Raw genomic sequence first — 16,265 nt, forward strand, 5'->3', positions numbered from 1 at the left:
ACGGCTACAGCGCAGGGCAGTTCTTCCATGCACAAACATTTCAGGAGAAAAGCCATCAGGTTTAAAGATAACCACCAAGTTTCAGATATCCTAATACACTCTACAGCTAAGTTTTGCTTTATACCATCGGTGACTAAAATTAGCAATACGTTTTGCAGTGAGGTTTTTTTTTCTTTTGCCTGCAACTATATACACATTGCAAAACTATTCTGTATCACATGATTTTAATGAAATAAATATAAAAATGAACCACACAATCAACACATTAACTTTAATACTCCACATTATTTATCTTGATCACAATGGTCAGAACTGCCTTGTCAACAATCTTGTGAGTTGAGGAGCTGATTTTCATTCTCATATCCATCGGGCAGATAGGCTCTCCTCAGCTGGTCTGACTTAGGTATGGATCCTCCGTTCTTCACATGTCGAGACAGGAACGCTCGGACTGCTGGATGATCAGCCTTCTCCAAGGGGATGTTGGCTTCCAGGCACATCTTCACAAAGTCCTGGATAACACTGACTTTCTCTGTCTGCGCAGTACTGTTGCACTGGAGAGATGCAGTCAGGGGCCTCTGCTTCTTTCTCACATTCTGCTCTTCAAATTCTGCCTTCCTCTTGGTGTGAGTCTTTGACTTGAGGTGGTCACTGATGGCAGACTTGCGAACATGATTCAGAACCACATTGCAAGAAGTGCAGAAGAGCTTTCCTCCATCTTCATGAAGCTCACCTCCAAATTCAGTGACTCGATCCAGAGGGGTCACATACAAAGCAGTCTTAGAACGATTTCGGGCAGGTGGGGCTGTTACTACAAACCGTTCCATTTTGACTGAGTAAGGTTCTTCTACAAGAGAAAGATGTAAGTATCATGAAAATAGTTCATTCTAGAAGTGTTTAACAATAAAAGGTAGGGTTATAAGTACTATATATATAGTATATATCTATACTCTTCTTTTTGAAGAGTAAAGATTTAAAGGAAAACCAATCCCTCCTCCTCCCCCGCAAACCCCAAACTTAATTCAATGATCTTCAATATCCCCCAAATGCTTAATTCAATTTGGCAGGTTGTACATCTTTTAAATCTTATCTGAAATACTCAAGGAAAACAAAACTAAACCAAATTAGCAGCAAACAACAAATGTCCATTCCTTGACATCTGTGTGTCTGTGGTATATGCCCATGTGTACACCTTAGTTTTTTTGAATAGCTTCTCTAACTGCACCCAGAACTGGGATTACAGACTGCTGAGACCAGCTTTTACATGGATGCTGGGGATCTGAACTCAGGTCCACATACCTGTACAGGAAGCAGTACACCTAAGCCAACTTCCCAATACCTTGACTTTTAAGACAAATAAATTAGATTTATGAATAATTCAAATTATTCTAGATATTTCCATTTTTTAGGAAATCCCAATCACAGTAAACATTCAGAGTATTTTTTATTTTTATTTTTATTTTTTTGGTTTTTCGAGACAAGGTTTCTCTGTGTAGTTTTGGTGCCTGTCCTGGATTTCGCTCTGTAGACTAGGCTGGCCTTGAACTCGAACTCACAGAGATCCACTTGGCTCTGAATCCCCAGTGCTGGGTTTAAAGGCGTGTGCTACCGCTGCCCGGCCATTCAGAGTATTAATAGCACTAATGAATAGCCCAAGGTAAAGTGTTTCTTGTGGGATACTGATTTTGAGAACTCAGCTGTGCACAAACTTGACAGCAAAACTTGTTTTAAGAGAAAAACAAAGAACATAAACACGTGCAACTATGCACAATGACATTAAAAGTTGAGGCTTATGTATAATTGAAAATAAGTATTTATTTATTTAAGGAAGGGTCTCACTGCCTGGTGGTGGTGGTGGTGTACACCTTTAGTCCCAGCACTGTGGAGGCAGAGGCAGGCTGATCTCTGAGTTCTAGCCCAGCCTAGTCTATAGATACAGAGTTCCAGGACAGCCAAGGTTACAAAGAGAAACACTTTTTCAAAAAAATGGACAGGGCCTCACTCTGTAGACATAGAGATCGACCCATCTTTGCCTCCTGAGTGCTGGAGATTATAAGTGTATGACACCAGGCCTGGAAATTTTTTTTTTTTTTTTTTTTTTAAGCTGAGGATTGAACCAGGGCCTTGCGCTACCACTGAGCTAAATTCCCAACCCAAGTTATTTTTAATACACGTTTTTCTCTAAGTTCTTTTAACGGGAGATAATCAAGAGAAGCCAGTATGTTCTTTAACACTTGGTTTCATTTCCACTGAAGAATAATCTTTATTTCTCTTAGCATAGTGACCAATATGTGACAGAGTCAATCAAAACTTGATGTTTGAAAGAGTAAATGAATGGCTGGGTGTACAATTCAGTGGCAGAGCAATTGCCTCGCAGGAGCTAAGTCCTGGGTTTGACCCCAGCAATGCAGAAAAACCCAAACCAAAATAAAACACAAAAAAAGCCAAAACCAAATGAACAAAAATCCCCGAGTAACCATTTATCCAAATACATAATTTAGAAGCAGCTTAATAACTCACTTTAGCCAAATAACAAACTTTAAAAACCAAAAAACCTGTTGTCCAGCCTGGTTTTCAATGTGAAATCCTCCTGCCTCAGTGTCCTGAGTAGTTGGGATTACAGGTATGTACCACCATACTTGGCTGCTTTTTACTTCTTACAGTTACATATATGTATGTATGAATGTGTGTGTGTGTGAGCCTCTGTACCAGCACATGTGTGGAGTTCAGAGGACAACTGGAGGGAGTTAGATCTCCCTTTCCACCAAGTGGTTGCAGGGACTGAACTCATGGTTCAATCAACCCCCCCCCCCCCCCCCCCCCGAAGAATTAGTTTTTATAAGTATAATTACAAATCACGGAGTATCCCACTGTATTAGTTTACTTGCTGGATAACATCAATATTCTTTCATTTTTTTTTCAGTATCTTAGCAAAAATCTATGGACCCAAATTAGAGGACTTAGCAAGTTATGAAAATTCTGAGCCAGGTGGTGGTGGCACATGCCTTTAATCCCAGCACACTCAGGAGGCAGAGTCAGGCGAATCTCTGTGAGTTGGAGGCCAGCCTGGTCTACAGAGCGAGGTCCAGGACAAGCACCAAAACTAGACAAAGAAACTCTGTCTTGGGAAAAGAAAAAAAAATTCTGTAAGGCACAAGAAAGTCTAGAATTTAACAGGCTTAATTTTTGTGGATTTCTGCCCCATTGCATCTTTGATACAAGTCTTGTCAGATATTGTGTTAGGCTAGATTTTCCATGACAGAAAAGACAGACATGTCAATGAATTCTGCCTAAAATACTCAGTGAGTATCAATGCAAATATTTGCAATTTCTACATGTATTCTATACCTATAAAACCAACCTGTTCTAGTAATAATGAATAGTTATAAGACAGTTATGAAAAATCCTGAATTCTTGTTTTGGGTTCCCCTTAGATTTTTTTTTCCCGCCATGTAAGTATATTTAAGTACTTGGACTGCAATCTTAGAAATAATGAATCTGTAATTCTTGTACTAAAGTGAGGTCTGAACTTTTCTGATCTTTTAACTTGAAAAGTTTGCTCCGGATGTTTCCGGTGCAAATATCCACCCTGTAGAGGGGTGACGATCTCAGTTACAAGTATTTTCAAAAGTCAGAAACATTTTAAACAAATGAGGAAGTAGAGAAGTTAAGCGCAAGAACTAGCTAACAAAAGCGAAGCCAGCAATTTACTAAAGCAAAACTAAACTCAGAAGTTTTCAAGTCGAAATGTTTACCGGCTTAATTTCCAGTTTTTTTTCTTGTTCCTTGATATTAAGCAGTGAGGGTTTTCCGGTGCAAAACGAGAGCCGCATCCAATCCTAGCAACTTTCCGTTTGTTCAGACCCGGAGACGCCTTCGAATCAGTTTTTCAACAGGTGGTGGTGGGGAAAGAGTTTCTGGGCTTGCACCCTATTTTCCCTGCGGCGCCGGGCAGTCATGCCTTTACTGTAAAACACAAAAACAAACAGAAAGGGAAGATGGTGGAGGGGCGGGAAAGGTCGACCGCGGGGCCCGCCGCCGAGCGTCTAGGGCACGCACGACACGACCCGGGGGGGGCTGCAGCCCTCCCGTGCGCGATCCGGGGTGGGGGTAGGTGGGGTGGGATGGGCCCTGACCTCAAGGCAGCACCGCGCCGTGCGGCCCCGGGGCGGGTGTCCCCGCGGCCCGCGCGCTCCGCAGGCCCGAGGCTCCGGTGGGGGCGGGGAAGGCGGGCGCGGGCCGCCCGACGTCTAGACAGCCTCCTCCCGCCGCGCCGGCCGAGGTGGCGCCGCAGCGCCGAGACCCCGCCTGCGGGCCCCGGGGCCGCGTCCCAGCTGCCCCGCGGGGGCCCGATCAGTCGGCCGCCGACTCGGTGGCTGTCCCTGGGGAGGGGGCCCGAGGCCGTCGCTGTCAGGTCGCCCGTCTCCTCCTCCTCCCTCCTCCTCCTCCTCCTCCTCCGGCCGCCGGCCCCGCCCCCGGCTCCCGCTCACGGGGCCCAAGGCCCCGGCCCGCCGCCCGCACCAACGGCCAAGCCCACCTTCCGTCTTCCCAAGCTCTCCGGGACCGTAGGATCGGGCCGCCGTTAGGGGAAGTGCACGAGCCCTCGGCGGGGAACGGGAAGAAGAGGAGGAGGAAGGGAAGGCAGAGCAACGGGATGAAGGAGGTCCCGTTGCGGCCGCCGCTGCTGCTGCCGCCGCTGCCGCCGCCGCTGCCGCCGCCGCCGCTGCCGCCGCCGCCGCCGCCGCCGCCGCCCGAGCGAACCCCGCCGCCGCGGCCGCCGTGTCCCCCGCCGCGCCCCGTCCTCGGGCGCGCCCTATGGCAGAGCTCGTAGGCGGTCCTCAGCAACCGCCGAGCGGCCTCGGCCAACCGACGGCGGGGCTGCCCGACAGACGGCTGGCCTAACCAATGGGAATGGAGGGCGGGCGTGCTTATGATTGGCGGCGCCCTTCCTCCAGTGAAAACTGGGGGCGTGGGTGGGCGGAGCCGGAAGTAGAGCCCAGCCGAGTGGCCCCTGTCCGGCTGGGGCGGAGGGAAAGGAGGAGGGAACTAGAGGAGGAGGAGGAGGAGGAGGAGGAGGTTAACCCAGGCAGCGGCGGCGGCGGCGGCGGCGGCAGCGGCGGCGGCGCAGGGGCTGGGTACGCGCTGGGCGGCGAGAGCCTCATGGCGGAGGAAGAGAGCGATCAAGAGGCCGAACGCCTCGGAGAAGAGCTCGTGGCCATTGTGGAGTCCCCCCCGGGCCCTGTGGGGCTCAGAGCTGCGGGCGACGGCAGAGGGGCCGCCGGCGTGAGCGGCTGTGGCGGCGGCGTCGGGATCAGCAGCCGGGATTACTGCCGACGCTTCTGTCAGGTGAGGCGCCCGTCGGCCGCCCCGACTTGTCACCGGGCTCCTGGGCCTCTGCGCGGCTCCTGGCCCTTGTGGCCCAGGGATCTGGGCTTGTGTCCGGGACTGATCCTCCAGCCGGACGGGGAGCGGAGCCCGGGAAGCCCCGGTGCCCTCTCTGGATCTCTCCGGCTCGGCGAGGGGGACGGGGAGCAGGTTGTGTGTGGGGGGTGACTTGCGGACTTCGGGGTGAGGAGAAAGTGAGTTTTGTCGTGGCGGTGGGTGGGGAGGGGGGACGGGACCGGGAGCAGGACGGTCAGCTGGAAAGCACCGCGTCCTGACATGTCCCTGCCTCACGCAGACCCCCTTCGTGCCCGAGGGTCCCGCCTTTCTACGTTGCCTGCCCGGTTCCTCTCACTTCTGCCGAGCTCCCCTGCCTTTCTCTTCAGACCCTCCCCCCCCCCCCCCCCGTCCCCGGCATTCTCGTTTTGGGAGACACCACGCATGCTATCACCCCACTACCTGCCCTCCTGTCATCCCCACCCCTCCCCCTCTGCTAGGGTCTCCTGTCATTCCCTCACTAGGTCCCTCTGGGCCGGTTCTTCAGTTGGCTTTGGCACTGACCCACCGTTAGCTACTTTTCCCCCTCCCCCGGGTGTGTGTGTGGGGGGGTGTTTGGGGTGTGGGACGTTGGTGGAGTGATTGTCATCTTTCCCTTTTTTGACCCCCCCCCCCTTCTCTGACAAACACAGTTTCCTAATTAACTGCACACAGAGAAAGTCGTTTTCCTGAAACTATTGCCCTGGTTACACCGCCCCTCCCCCATCCTTTAAGTTACACGTTTTTTGGTTAGTCTGTTACATTCAGTGTCGGAAAAGTGACAGTAAATTATTTCCTTTAGTCTGCGGACTGCTTTTAGGATTGAATGTAGTTTTGTATTGAGTTGTGAGCAAATATAGGGACAACCTACATGTTTAGGAATAGTTTATAAAATCTGCATTCTCATCCGCATTCATTTGTAATACACGTCTTTTTTTTTTTTGCATTCGCAACTCTCGCTTCTTAAAAAAAAGATACTTTTTCATACTACCTTTAAAAAATGTTTCTTATTGTTCACGGCCTTGCGCTACCATTTCTTAACTGTTTACCTGTACAAGTTACTTAACCTCTGTGCCTTAGTTTCCTCTTTTTGTCAATTGGGCTAGTTGCTAGCTGGGTAAATACATGAATGGTTTCCATCAGCTAGCCGTTAATTTCACTCAGGTCACAGGTGCGAAATAAAGCGAACAATGAGTGGGCATTAAATTGGTTGACATTTCATTTTGTGTCCTTCCAAGCATTTAAGGGGGAAAAAAAAGGATAAAGTTGATATTTTTGGATAAGTTACTAATGGTTGGATTTAAATTTTCTTTTGGCAAGTTTTTGCCAATGTCAAAGGTAAATTGGTTTGAAGGTCGAAACGGTCTGGGTGTGCACAGTGTATATCTTTAACATTTTTTTTTCTCTATTTAGTGACTTTCTTGAAAAAGTGTTTTCATCTTGACAGTTGATGTTCACTGAAGTTCACTGTCTTGATTTTTAGAGCATTTGTCTTCTAACTACGTGTTTAATATTCAGCAACCGTTATGTTTGTAGACTATGTACTTAGGAACTTCAAACAGGCAAATTAGCATGCATTTGATATTTTAAATATATTCCGAGACAAATGGTATCGCACCTTTCTTTTTTTACTTTTTAAAAGAACAACTTTTCTCTTTCTCTCTGTTTCTCCCCCCCCCACCCCCACCCCCTGTGTGTGTGTGTGTGTGTGTGTGTGTGTGTGTGTGTGTGTGTGTGTGTATACACTGGGCATTGAAACCAAGGCTAGATCTCCCATCAGTTCTACCCGCAGCTTGGTAGTGTTAATTTACTTGCTCAATGACTCTGCATTGCTGAACAGTTTGAGTGCCAGAGCATTTTTTGGAGAACTTTTACCTACCCTTAAATTTCTTCTTGAAGTAAATTTTTTAAGAACAAATGAGCAAATTTAGCTTATGAAAAACTGTGACTACACCTGAGGGAGGGACCCCAGGAGCACAAGTTCAAGGGTTGCCTGGGCTACATTGTGAGACCCTGAGTCAATAAACAAAACAAAATCAGATTCTGATAGTTGACTTTAAAATGTTTTAAGAACAGATGAAGTTGACTGTTCTTTGAAATTCTAACTTATGAGTAACCAAGACTAAAACTGAACAGGAAAAATGCAGTGAACTTTTATACAACTAAATTATGAATGTTATATTGACATACCTTCAGATTACCAATTTTTTTCTGAAAATTCATTACTTATTTTGGAGATCACTAATAGAGCTGTTTTTGAATTCCTGTTCTGGTTTTATTTTCCAAGTGATCTTTATATTTATATATGTTATTTTTACATATTTTAAATGGAATGAAAGAATCACTTAATGAATGACATTTTATCTATTACTTAATAAAATAGAAGTATATTTATTCTTTGATTTTCCAGTAAGGAAAACAGTGGCCTATATAACTGCATTCTTAAAGATCAATTCTTTTAAACAATTAAGATTCTATTATTTACTAATAGTGATAATAAATAACTTTCATTTATTAGCAAATTACCTAATCATGAGTAATTCTTAAAATAGATAATTTACTCTTATCTACTGCCTGACAGTAAGTTAAATATATGAATTATGTATACAGCTTAGTGATATTGAGAAGAAAATCCACAACTTATCAACTTTTTGGAGGGAAATATGAATCAAAATTTTTTGGCAGTAGCTGCTAGGGTTATGGGAGAAAGGAATGGAACAATTCTTTTAAGGGAAAGTAAAACAAAAGACTCCCTGGACTAATTGCCACTAATTACCTCCTCCCTTGGCCTATGTTAAGTTATCTGCGCAAGTAATGCTCCAGTAGCATGGGTACTAACCCATACTTATTTGCTTTGATAGGAGCAGGAAGGGAAGGCAACTTTTACTAAGAGCCTAGTAACTTTTCACCTTCAGATATCAAGTTACAAAGTAGAATTCGAAGCCTAAACAAGTTAACTTTTCTTAGATTCCAAAGGATGGGCAAGCAAGGATTTGAATGCCACTTCAATATCTACTGCAAGGCAAATAATCAAACACATACTTTGAATTGTGTGGTGTGGATGGGATAGAGTGGTGAAAAGTTAGTAACCGGCAGGGGGCAAAAATCCTGAAAGGACTCAAGGAAGCACAGATACAAAGTTTCAAAGAGCCAGGTGTTGTGAAGCGGCACACGCCTTTAATTCCTGCACTCAGGAGGCAGAAGCAGATGGAGCTCTGTGAGTTAGAGGCCAGCCTGGGCTACATAGTGAGTTCCAGGACAGCCAGGACTATGTAGACAGACTGTCTCAAAAAACAAACAAACAAACCAAACCAAACCAAAAGAAAACAAAAACCACCTAAAGTTTAAAAGAAAAGTTTAAAAGGGATGCTTTATTATACCATAGTAGTAAAACTTATTTCAAGAAACATCATTTTATCGCCCTTGACTTGTTAAGCGTAGGAAACATTCACTCAGTTCCTAAAACCTACAATAATTTGACTTTGGTCATATATTGTCAGGTAAACAAGTTAAAATACTTCATTCTTGGTTTTAGTAGCAGAATGATTATAATGAGACACATAGCTGGATCTGAGAGGTTCAAGTAGACTGTAAAATTATTTTGTACTACAGTGGGCTTAACAGCACCTAAGGAAGACGACAGGCGTATAAAATGAGGGAATGGACATAATGAACATAAAGCTCTCATGTTCCTACCTAGCACATAGGTAGGAGTAAAGAGACAGAAGCTATTAATATTTCTGTGATGCAAAATCCCCTGCCAGTTTAAGAGGGGCATTAGAGATAATCCTATCTTTGGAGCTGATAGCTTTTATTTCATAATGAACTTCAGAGAATATTTTAAAATGTTACCATCTTTAAATTTTAGTGTTTGTAAATATTGTCATAGCTAGACGCTCCTGATGAATAAGGCACGGTGATTTGCAAAGCAATTACATTTTCTTTCTGGTGGGTTTTCAGGAATGTTGTTTCCTGCAAGGGGCATTTGGCAGTCTCAGAATGGATTGTCCTGACAGGCAACTAGTGGGTGGGGGCTAGACATGCTGCCCAGCCTCCTCCAGCGCCCGACACGAAACCTGGTCTAACATGCAGGTGGCGCCTAGGTGAGAAAGCCTGCTCTACCTTTAAGTTTGACTTTGTAACGAGCTGGTTTTCCATTTGCGTTGTTCTTAGCAAAAGGTACTAATAATTCTTCAGTAAGTTTAACAGCAATTGTGCTTTATGCAAGACATCTAAAGAGATAGGTCTTAACAGAAAAGGGGTTTGCCTCATTATTTTATTTTATTTTTTGCAAAATAAATATTTAATGTCTTTTCAAAGAAATTCAAATTGTCTTAGAAAACAGCCTTGATATGTTGGACTTGGTGCAAAATTTACACAATATTTACACTTTTATGAAAGATTTCTGAGGGTGTATAATTCACTATTTTTATTATTAATTCTTGCTATTAATTGGCATTACCTTTTAATTTATCTTTAATCAATGTACATATTTCAAAAAGTCATATATAAGGCCTAAATATGAGGAATTCCTTTTTGCCGCATGTTCAGACCTGATTGCAGTGGCTTAAACAATTGTAGCTATTTACTGCTCATGTAAATGTCTTGACTCGATAGTGCAGGAATCTAGTCTGTAGTCTCATTATGACTGCACAGTTGCTGTTTCTTAGCCACCCTTCTCTTCCTGGTTTATCCGATAAGCAAGATATGTGCTGGGATTCCAGCTATCACAGCTGACTTTTATGTGACAAGACCAGGGTATTTCTGTGGGGTAACTGAAAAGTATCTTGCTGGGCAGTGGTGGGCCACGCCTTTAATTCCAGCACTTGGGAGGCAGAGCCAGGTGGATCTCTGTGAGTTCGAGGCCAGCCTGGGCTATAGAGTGAGTTCCAGGAAAGGCATAAAGCTACACAGAGAAACCTTGTCTGGGAAAACCAAAAAAAAAGAAAAGAAAAATATCTTGCTCTAAATCTTCTTCACGGGCTTCTTCCAGCTTTTTTAGGCATCCCCCATCCACAAAGAATGTTAGAACGTATTAAAAATGATTAATTGGTGCTTATGATTCTATTTAGTAAGTAAGGAAGAAAACAAGTTTGGGTATTGAATTATATAGGCAGCCAACTTCTTATTTGCAGGAGGGGAGCATAACTTAAAAAAAAAAAAATTTTCTTCCCTTTCTTTTCAGAGACAGTCACTTGCAACTTATACACACACACACACCACGTACCTACTTATGATTCCCCCCCTTAATTTTCAGTGTGATCAGGTAGCCTAGGTGAGGGAGAAAGTAGGGACCTCCTTGCCCTTCTGTTACTGAGTAGTACATCCAGCATGAACTCTTGTGTCCACTCATTTTCTTCACGTGTCCCTTATGGAGACCTTCTCTCTGTTTATTTTGAGTCCCTTTCTTACAGTTCTCTCCACAGAAACAACTAAGGGTTAGATTCCATTTTTGGGAAGGAGACCTGGGGGAAATTTTTATCCCATTTTTGTGATTTTTTTTTTTTACTCTTTTTACTTCCACTTTTACAAGTATGAAGTTCCTCACATTCCTGTAATCCCAACACCCCCTCTCCCACCTCCCCCCAGGATTGTTCCTGAACTTCCTCCACTGATGATTTATATTTTATCTTCCCAGGTCTCAAGCTAAGAACAGCTTCATCCAGCTACTTTCTAGCTCCTAAAATGTAGTCCTACGTTTTGACATCTTTGTGTGTTTAGGTCTTTTAAAACAAAAGCATTTTAACTCTTATTTTAGTTGAGTTTTCAAATGAGAACAGAAGTAAATGTGTGTTTATTCTGCCACATCTAAATAATTGTTGAAAATTAGCTCAGTAAAGATAATAAATATATATAAATAAAAATAAATACAAGGTTGAGCGTGGTGGTTCCCACCTTTAAATTCAGCACTTGGGAGGCAGAGGTAGTCAGATCTGTGAGTTCGAGGCCAGCCTGGTCTACAGAGTGAGTTACAGAACAGCCAGGGCTACATAGAGAAACCCTGTCTCAACAAAAACAAACAATAAAAACAAAAGAATAAATGAAGATGAAGGCAAGTATGGACAGTAACCAAGTAGACTCTATGGTCTATTGTATTGTGAGTGTTCAAAGCTACAAATCAATTACTGCATCACTTTATATGATGCACATGTTCCTTTTAATCTTTTTAAAAAAGTGGTCTTTAAACAATGGTTTTTCAGGAATTTGAGTATTAGAGACATTTCCAGTGTTCATAAAAGGTGAAGTTCATGAAAAGCTATTTACTTATTTATTAATAACTAGGGAGCACAAAACAAAATCAACTAGTCTCATGTTGTTCTTTAATACTTTTTAGGTTGACTTTCACAGTGAAGTCTAATTGTTGCTAATGATATAATAGCAAATTACTGAGAAGAACTTCAGTGACAAATGGTGTGGGAATCTATGTCCTCTCCCTCAAGGCATGTTTGTAAAGAACATTTATTCACATGCGAAACTGTTTTAGCAGGCTGACTAACTCTTATCCAAGATGCTTAAGACCAGATAGAAGTGTTTTTCATTTAGGATTTTATTTTTATTCATTTACTTTTGTTTGAGACAGGGTCTCAACATGTAGCCTTGGTTGGCCAGAAACTATGTAGAACAGGTTGTGTTTTGAAATCACAAAACCTCCTCTACCTCCTTCCCTCTACCTCCTAAGTTCTAGAGCTAGACTCTAGAACTTCTAAGTTCTAGAGCTAGACTCACACTATCCCCCTCAGTCCAATTTGGTGGTTACCCCCTAGATTTTAGAGTATTTGCATATTCCCATATGATACATTGCAGATGAGACCTAGATCCAAACCCTAAATTCATTTGCTTCCCATACACCTTATTCATAAGCTGAAGACAGTTGTATACCTTTTTTTCAGTGTATAGCGTTTCACTTTGAACCCTCACATGCAGACAAGTGTGGAATCTCTTGGTGATATGTTTATGGCTTAATTTTATTATTCCTTTTATCTGTTTATTTTCTTTATTAAAACCTACTTCATATTTTTTCTTTTTCTTTCTTTCTTTCTTTCTTTCTTTCTTTCTTTCTTTCTTTCTTTCTTTCTTTCTTTCTTTCTTTCTTTTTTTTTAAAGATGGGGTTTCTCTGTGTAACTCTGGCTGTCCTGGAACTCGCTCTGAGACCAGGTTGGCCATGAACTCAGAGATCCACCTGCCTTTGCTGCCTCCCAAATGCTGGGATTAAAGGTGTGCATCATCATGCCCAGCTCTTAAAAACCTACTTTTTTTAAATGAAGGGAAATTACAGGATAAAATTTATTTTATTTTCTTGCTTAGATAATTTTCAAGTGCAGTCATTTAGCATAATGAAATTTTCTCTTATTCCCAAGGATGACTGAAATACCTCCACTTTGGGGTGGGTATAGGGAAATGATAATTTGCTTAAGTGAATGTAGTAAAGGTTATTTTTTACATTTACCAGTGAAATCCTAAACGGAAGTAATTTATTGACCCAAAGTCTTTCACATGTTTACCACTGTCTTCCAAATCACTAGTTACCTGGCTTTGAAAAGCTATCTCCGGCTGGGGTTGCGGCTGTGTGACAGACACATCGTTTGTCTAGAATATTAGTTTATAGCTCTTAGTTTGATCCCCAGTTTTAATTTTGTAAATAATATTTTAGAAGGAAATACTTTTACGGAAGTTTATTGCTTTATGTTTTTAAATAATTTTTATAGTCTTGTCAAAAAAAGGTTATTAGTTGTACTCTTGTTTTTGGCCTATTTTTTTTTCTTGCCAAAATGTGCCAGATTATACCCTAACCATTAAGAACACACACACACACACACACACACACACACACACACACACACATTCAATCAAGTTGAAGAAATTTGTGTAGCTGGGTCTGATGATACAGGCGCTAACAACTAAAGTAGATGGCTTGCCAGTTCGAGACCTGTGTGTACTACAGAAGGAGCTGAAAAGCTAGCCTGGGCAACTTAGTTGAGACCTTGTCTGAAAAGCTAGCCTGGGCAACTTAGTGAGACCTTGTCTGAAAACAAAACATGAGAACGAAGAAAAGGCTGCAGATAGAGCTTAGCTGTAGAGAGCTAAGCTGACAAATTCCCGGTACTGCAGAAGAAAAACAAGAAATTAGTATGTAGTAAATTAGTAGTCAATATAATCTAGTTGATTGAATGCCATTTTAGGTGCATATTAATATGTAATGGTAAGGGACTCAGGAGATGGTCAAGCAGTAAGTAGTACCAACACAAATGCGAGAAAAAGTGATACATAAGATTCTAAAGTTGAATACATTAATACGCTGTACGATCAACTTCAAACCAGCAGTGAATCAGAAAAGAATGGAAAACTCTCCTCATCTATGTAGTAGACAAACTATTGATGTCAGTGGTGATACATGTTTATAAAGGCTTCTTGAGAAGGAGGTGTACAGTTATATACATGGAGCTAATAGACATGACTGTTTTTGGATTCTTACACAAGTTGAGCTCTGCTGAAGTTCTTTGGTTTAAGCATGAAATTTACAGTATATTGCCCCATTTAAGTTGAGTTCAAAGATAGCTGGGCATCCAGAAATCACAACTCAGCCAGGGAAGTCTGTTTTTTGTAGCTATGTGGATGGTATTTTATACCAGATATGATATAATATGATACCAGTTATTTTCACATAGGGAGAAAATAACAACGAGGTTCATAAGACGAGGAATCACAACTGAAGCTCTTGGAGGAACTCCACAATCAAATGGTCCATGGGAAGACTATTCTGTAAATGAAGTCTGAGGAGAGTTAATTATTGGAGAAAACCAGGGAACAGAAGACAAACTAGCTAAGTTTCAGGAAGATAGGGTGGTTACCAACAGCAGAAAACTTGATTTGTTGAGAGTTGGGATGCCTGGAGATAGAGAACAGAGGTCTAAAATGGCAGCTGCTTGAGGAGGTAGTTTGAATTGATAGACAGAGGATCATTGGAGTTTATTGATACTGGATATAGAGTGGCACTAGTTTATACCTTACACTATCAGTGCTCATCTGTCCCAGTAAAGGCAAGGAGGACATAACTCCCAGATGCAGGAATGGGGGACATACTGTATAATTGATCACTTAATTAACTTTAAGAAAAGAGGTGGACAGGCTTATTTTCTGGCTTCATGTAGGACAAAACAACAGAGAGAAGTGAAAGAATAATACAGAAGTGCTTATGTCAGTAGTGATTTGTGTTTAGGTGCAGAGCATTGCTCTGTATACTGTGGAAATCTGTAGTAGTCTATCTACATTATCTGTTGTGTCAACTTTTCCTGAAGAGCCATGAAAAAGTGTCTGTTCACTCCAGATAGGGAACCAGTGACAGACTAAAGTAATGATTCTACCAAAGTCAAACTTGCCCAACTAATGAGTTTATTAAGGTTATTTAGCAGAGTATGGATAAGGGGTTTTGTGCAGGACCATGGATGACTCATTCCTGAACCCCTAGCCCCTATGGTGATGATTCATGAAGGCTGCATCCTTGGAGACCCCTGCATAACTTGCAGATAGCTCAGTCATTAGGAGAGTCTCCTCTTGCAGAAGTTAACTGTCTGTATAAACTTGGGAGTCTTGTAAGCTTCAGCTTTGCTGAATTTAGGAGGGTTGTTTACTTCCTGAGTCTAGGAAGGAATCTTTCAATTATGAGAAAATTGCTGATCAACACTATCCCAATACATATCTACTCTGTTTGTTAATAAATATTTCTCCTACTAAAGTTGACATTTCCAGGGTATTTTCACTACTATAAGGTTTAAATGTTCTAAATTCTATTTAATGTTATTGTATTGATTGGCATGGACAATGATTTAAAAAAATACTTACGATAACAAAAACTTAATATTGTCTTAGTATATTTTCTGTTGCTAAAATAGATTACCACAGACTTAGGTAATTTATAAAGTCAAGAGATTTCTTTCATTTCTGGAAGTTAGCCATTACAAGACCAGAAGCTGCGGCATCTGGTTAGGGCCTTCTTACTGAATCAAAACTCGGTGGAAAACATTGTGTGTCAAGAGCAAGGGAGCATGTATACTAGGGTTTCCTCTTCTTTTTTGGGGGGAGGAATGTAAAACCACTAATGCAATCATGATTGCCCCATTGCAAACACCATGAGAAAGTAAATTAAGTTTCCAGAACACAAACTTTACAAGAGATATTCAAACTAAAGCAGTTTTAAATATCCAGAACATTTTTTAGGTTGAACTCTATGTATGTATACATATTACTCCTATTTTCAGTGTTATCCATGTATCAGAGATTTGGTAATTGCTTTACCCATTGTAATGCATTTATTTAATTTGCTGCCTTTCATGGTATGTGCCATTATTTTCATTTTATAGATAATAGAACTAGGATTGAGAGAGAGAGAGATGATTTAGCCAAGTTATGTTGCTAGTATGTGATAATCAGACTATATATAGCCTGGCTGGTCTTACTACTAAAAACCAGCCTGTACATTTTGGCTACTATGGTAGACACATAAACTGTATTCTATATGAGACAAGCATTTGACATATGTTATAGCGTTTAAAATTCATTATTGAGTAGAAGTAGGGTCATGGACACCAGTTTTATAAATAACACAAGACAACAAAACTGCAGCTGTTCATCAATGTTTGTATTACTTCCCTGTTTCTGTGATAAAACACCAGGACCCAAAGCAGTTCATGGAAGAAAGAGTTTCTTTGGGCTTACAGTTGCGGAGGGACAAGACTCCATCATGTCTGGGAGGCATGGCAACAAGCAGCAGGCATGGGGACAGGAGCAGACAGCTGAGAGACCACAACTTCAGATCCAAGCAGGAGCAGAAAACAAGCTAGCTGGAAGGGGC

At 42.1% G+C, this 16,265-nt stretch overlaps 2 protein-coding genes across 2 annotated transcripts in view; one reads left to right on the forward strand and one right to left on the reverse strand.

Moving 5' to 3' along the window:
* Nucleotides 1-257: 257 nt before the first annotated feature.
* On the reverse strand, nt 258-4,694 carry Cggbp1 (CGG triplet repeat binding protein 1). The gene is made up of 3 exons (XM_059277216.1): nt 4,535-4,694; nt 3,753-3,963; nt 258-844 (listed from the first exon to the last, which is right to left on the reverse strand). Exon 3 carries the CDS (start codon nt 822-824, stop codon nt 321-323), a length of 504 nt encoding a protein of 167 aa, XP_059133199.1. The 5' UTR covers nt 825-844; nt 3,753-3,963; nt 4,535-4,694; the 3' UTR covers nt 258-320.
* A 51-nt stretch (nt 4,695-4,745) lies between these two features.
* Nucleotides 4,746-16,265, forward strand: part of Znf654 (zinc finger protein 654) — a 51,636-nt gene continuing 40,116 nt past the window's right edge. Inside the window, exon 1 of the mRNA XM_059276802.1 lies at nt 4,746-5,343. Coding sequence (XP_059132785.1) covers nt 4,903-5,343 — 441 coding nt within the window. The 5' untranslated portion in view covers nt 4,746-4,902. The remainder of the gene's footprint in view (nt 5,344-16,265) is intronic.

This window comes from Peromyscus eremicus, chromosome 12, assembly GCF_949786415.1.
Source record: "Peromyscus eremicus chromosome 12, PerEre_H2_v1, whole genome shotgun sequence".
Lineage (NCBI taxonomy): Eukaryota > Metazoa > Chordata > Mammalia > Rodentia > Cricetidae > Peromyscus > Peromyscus eremicus.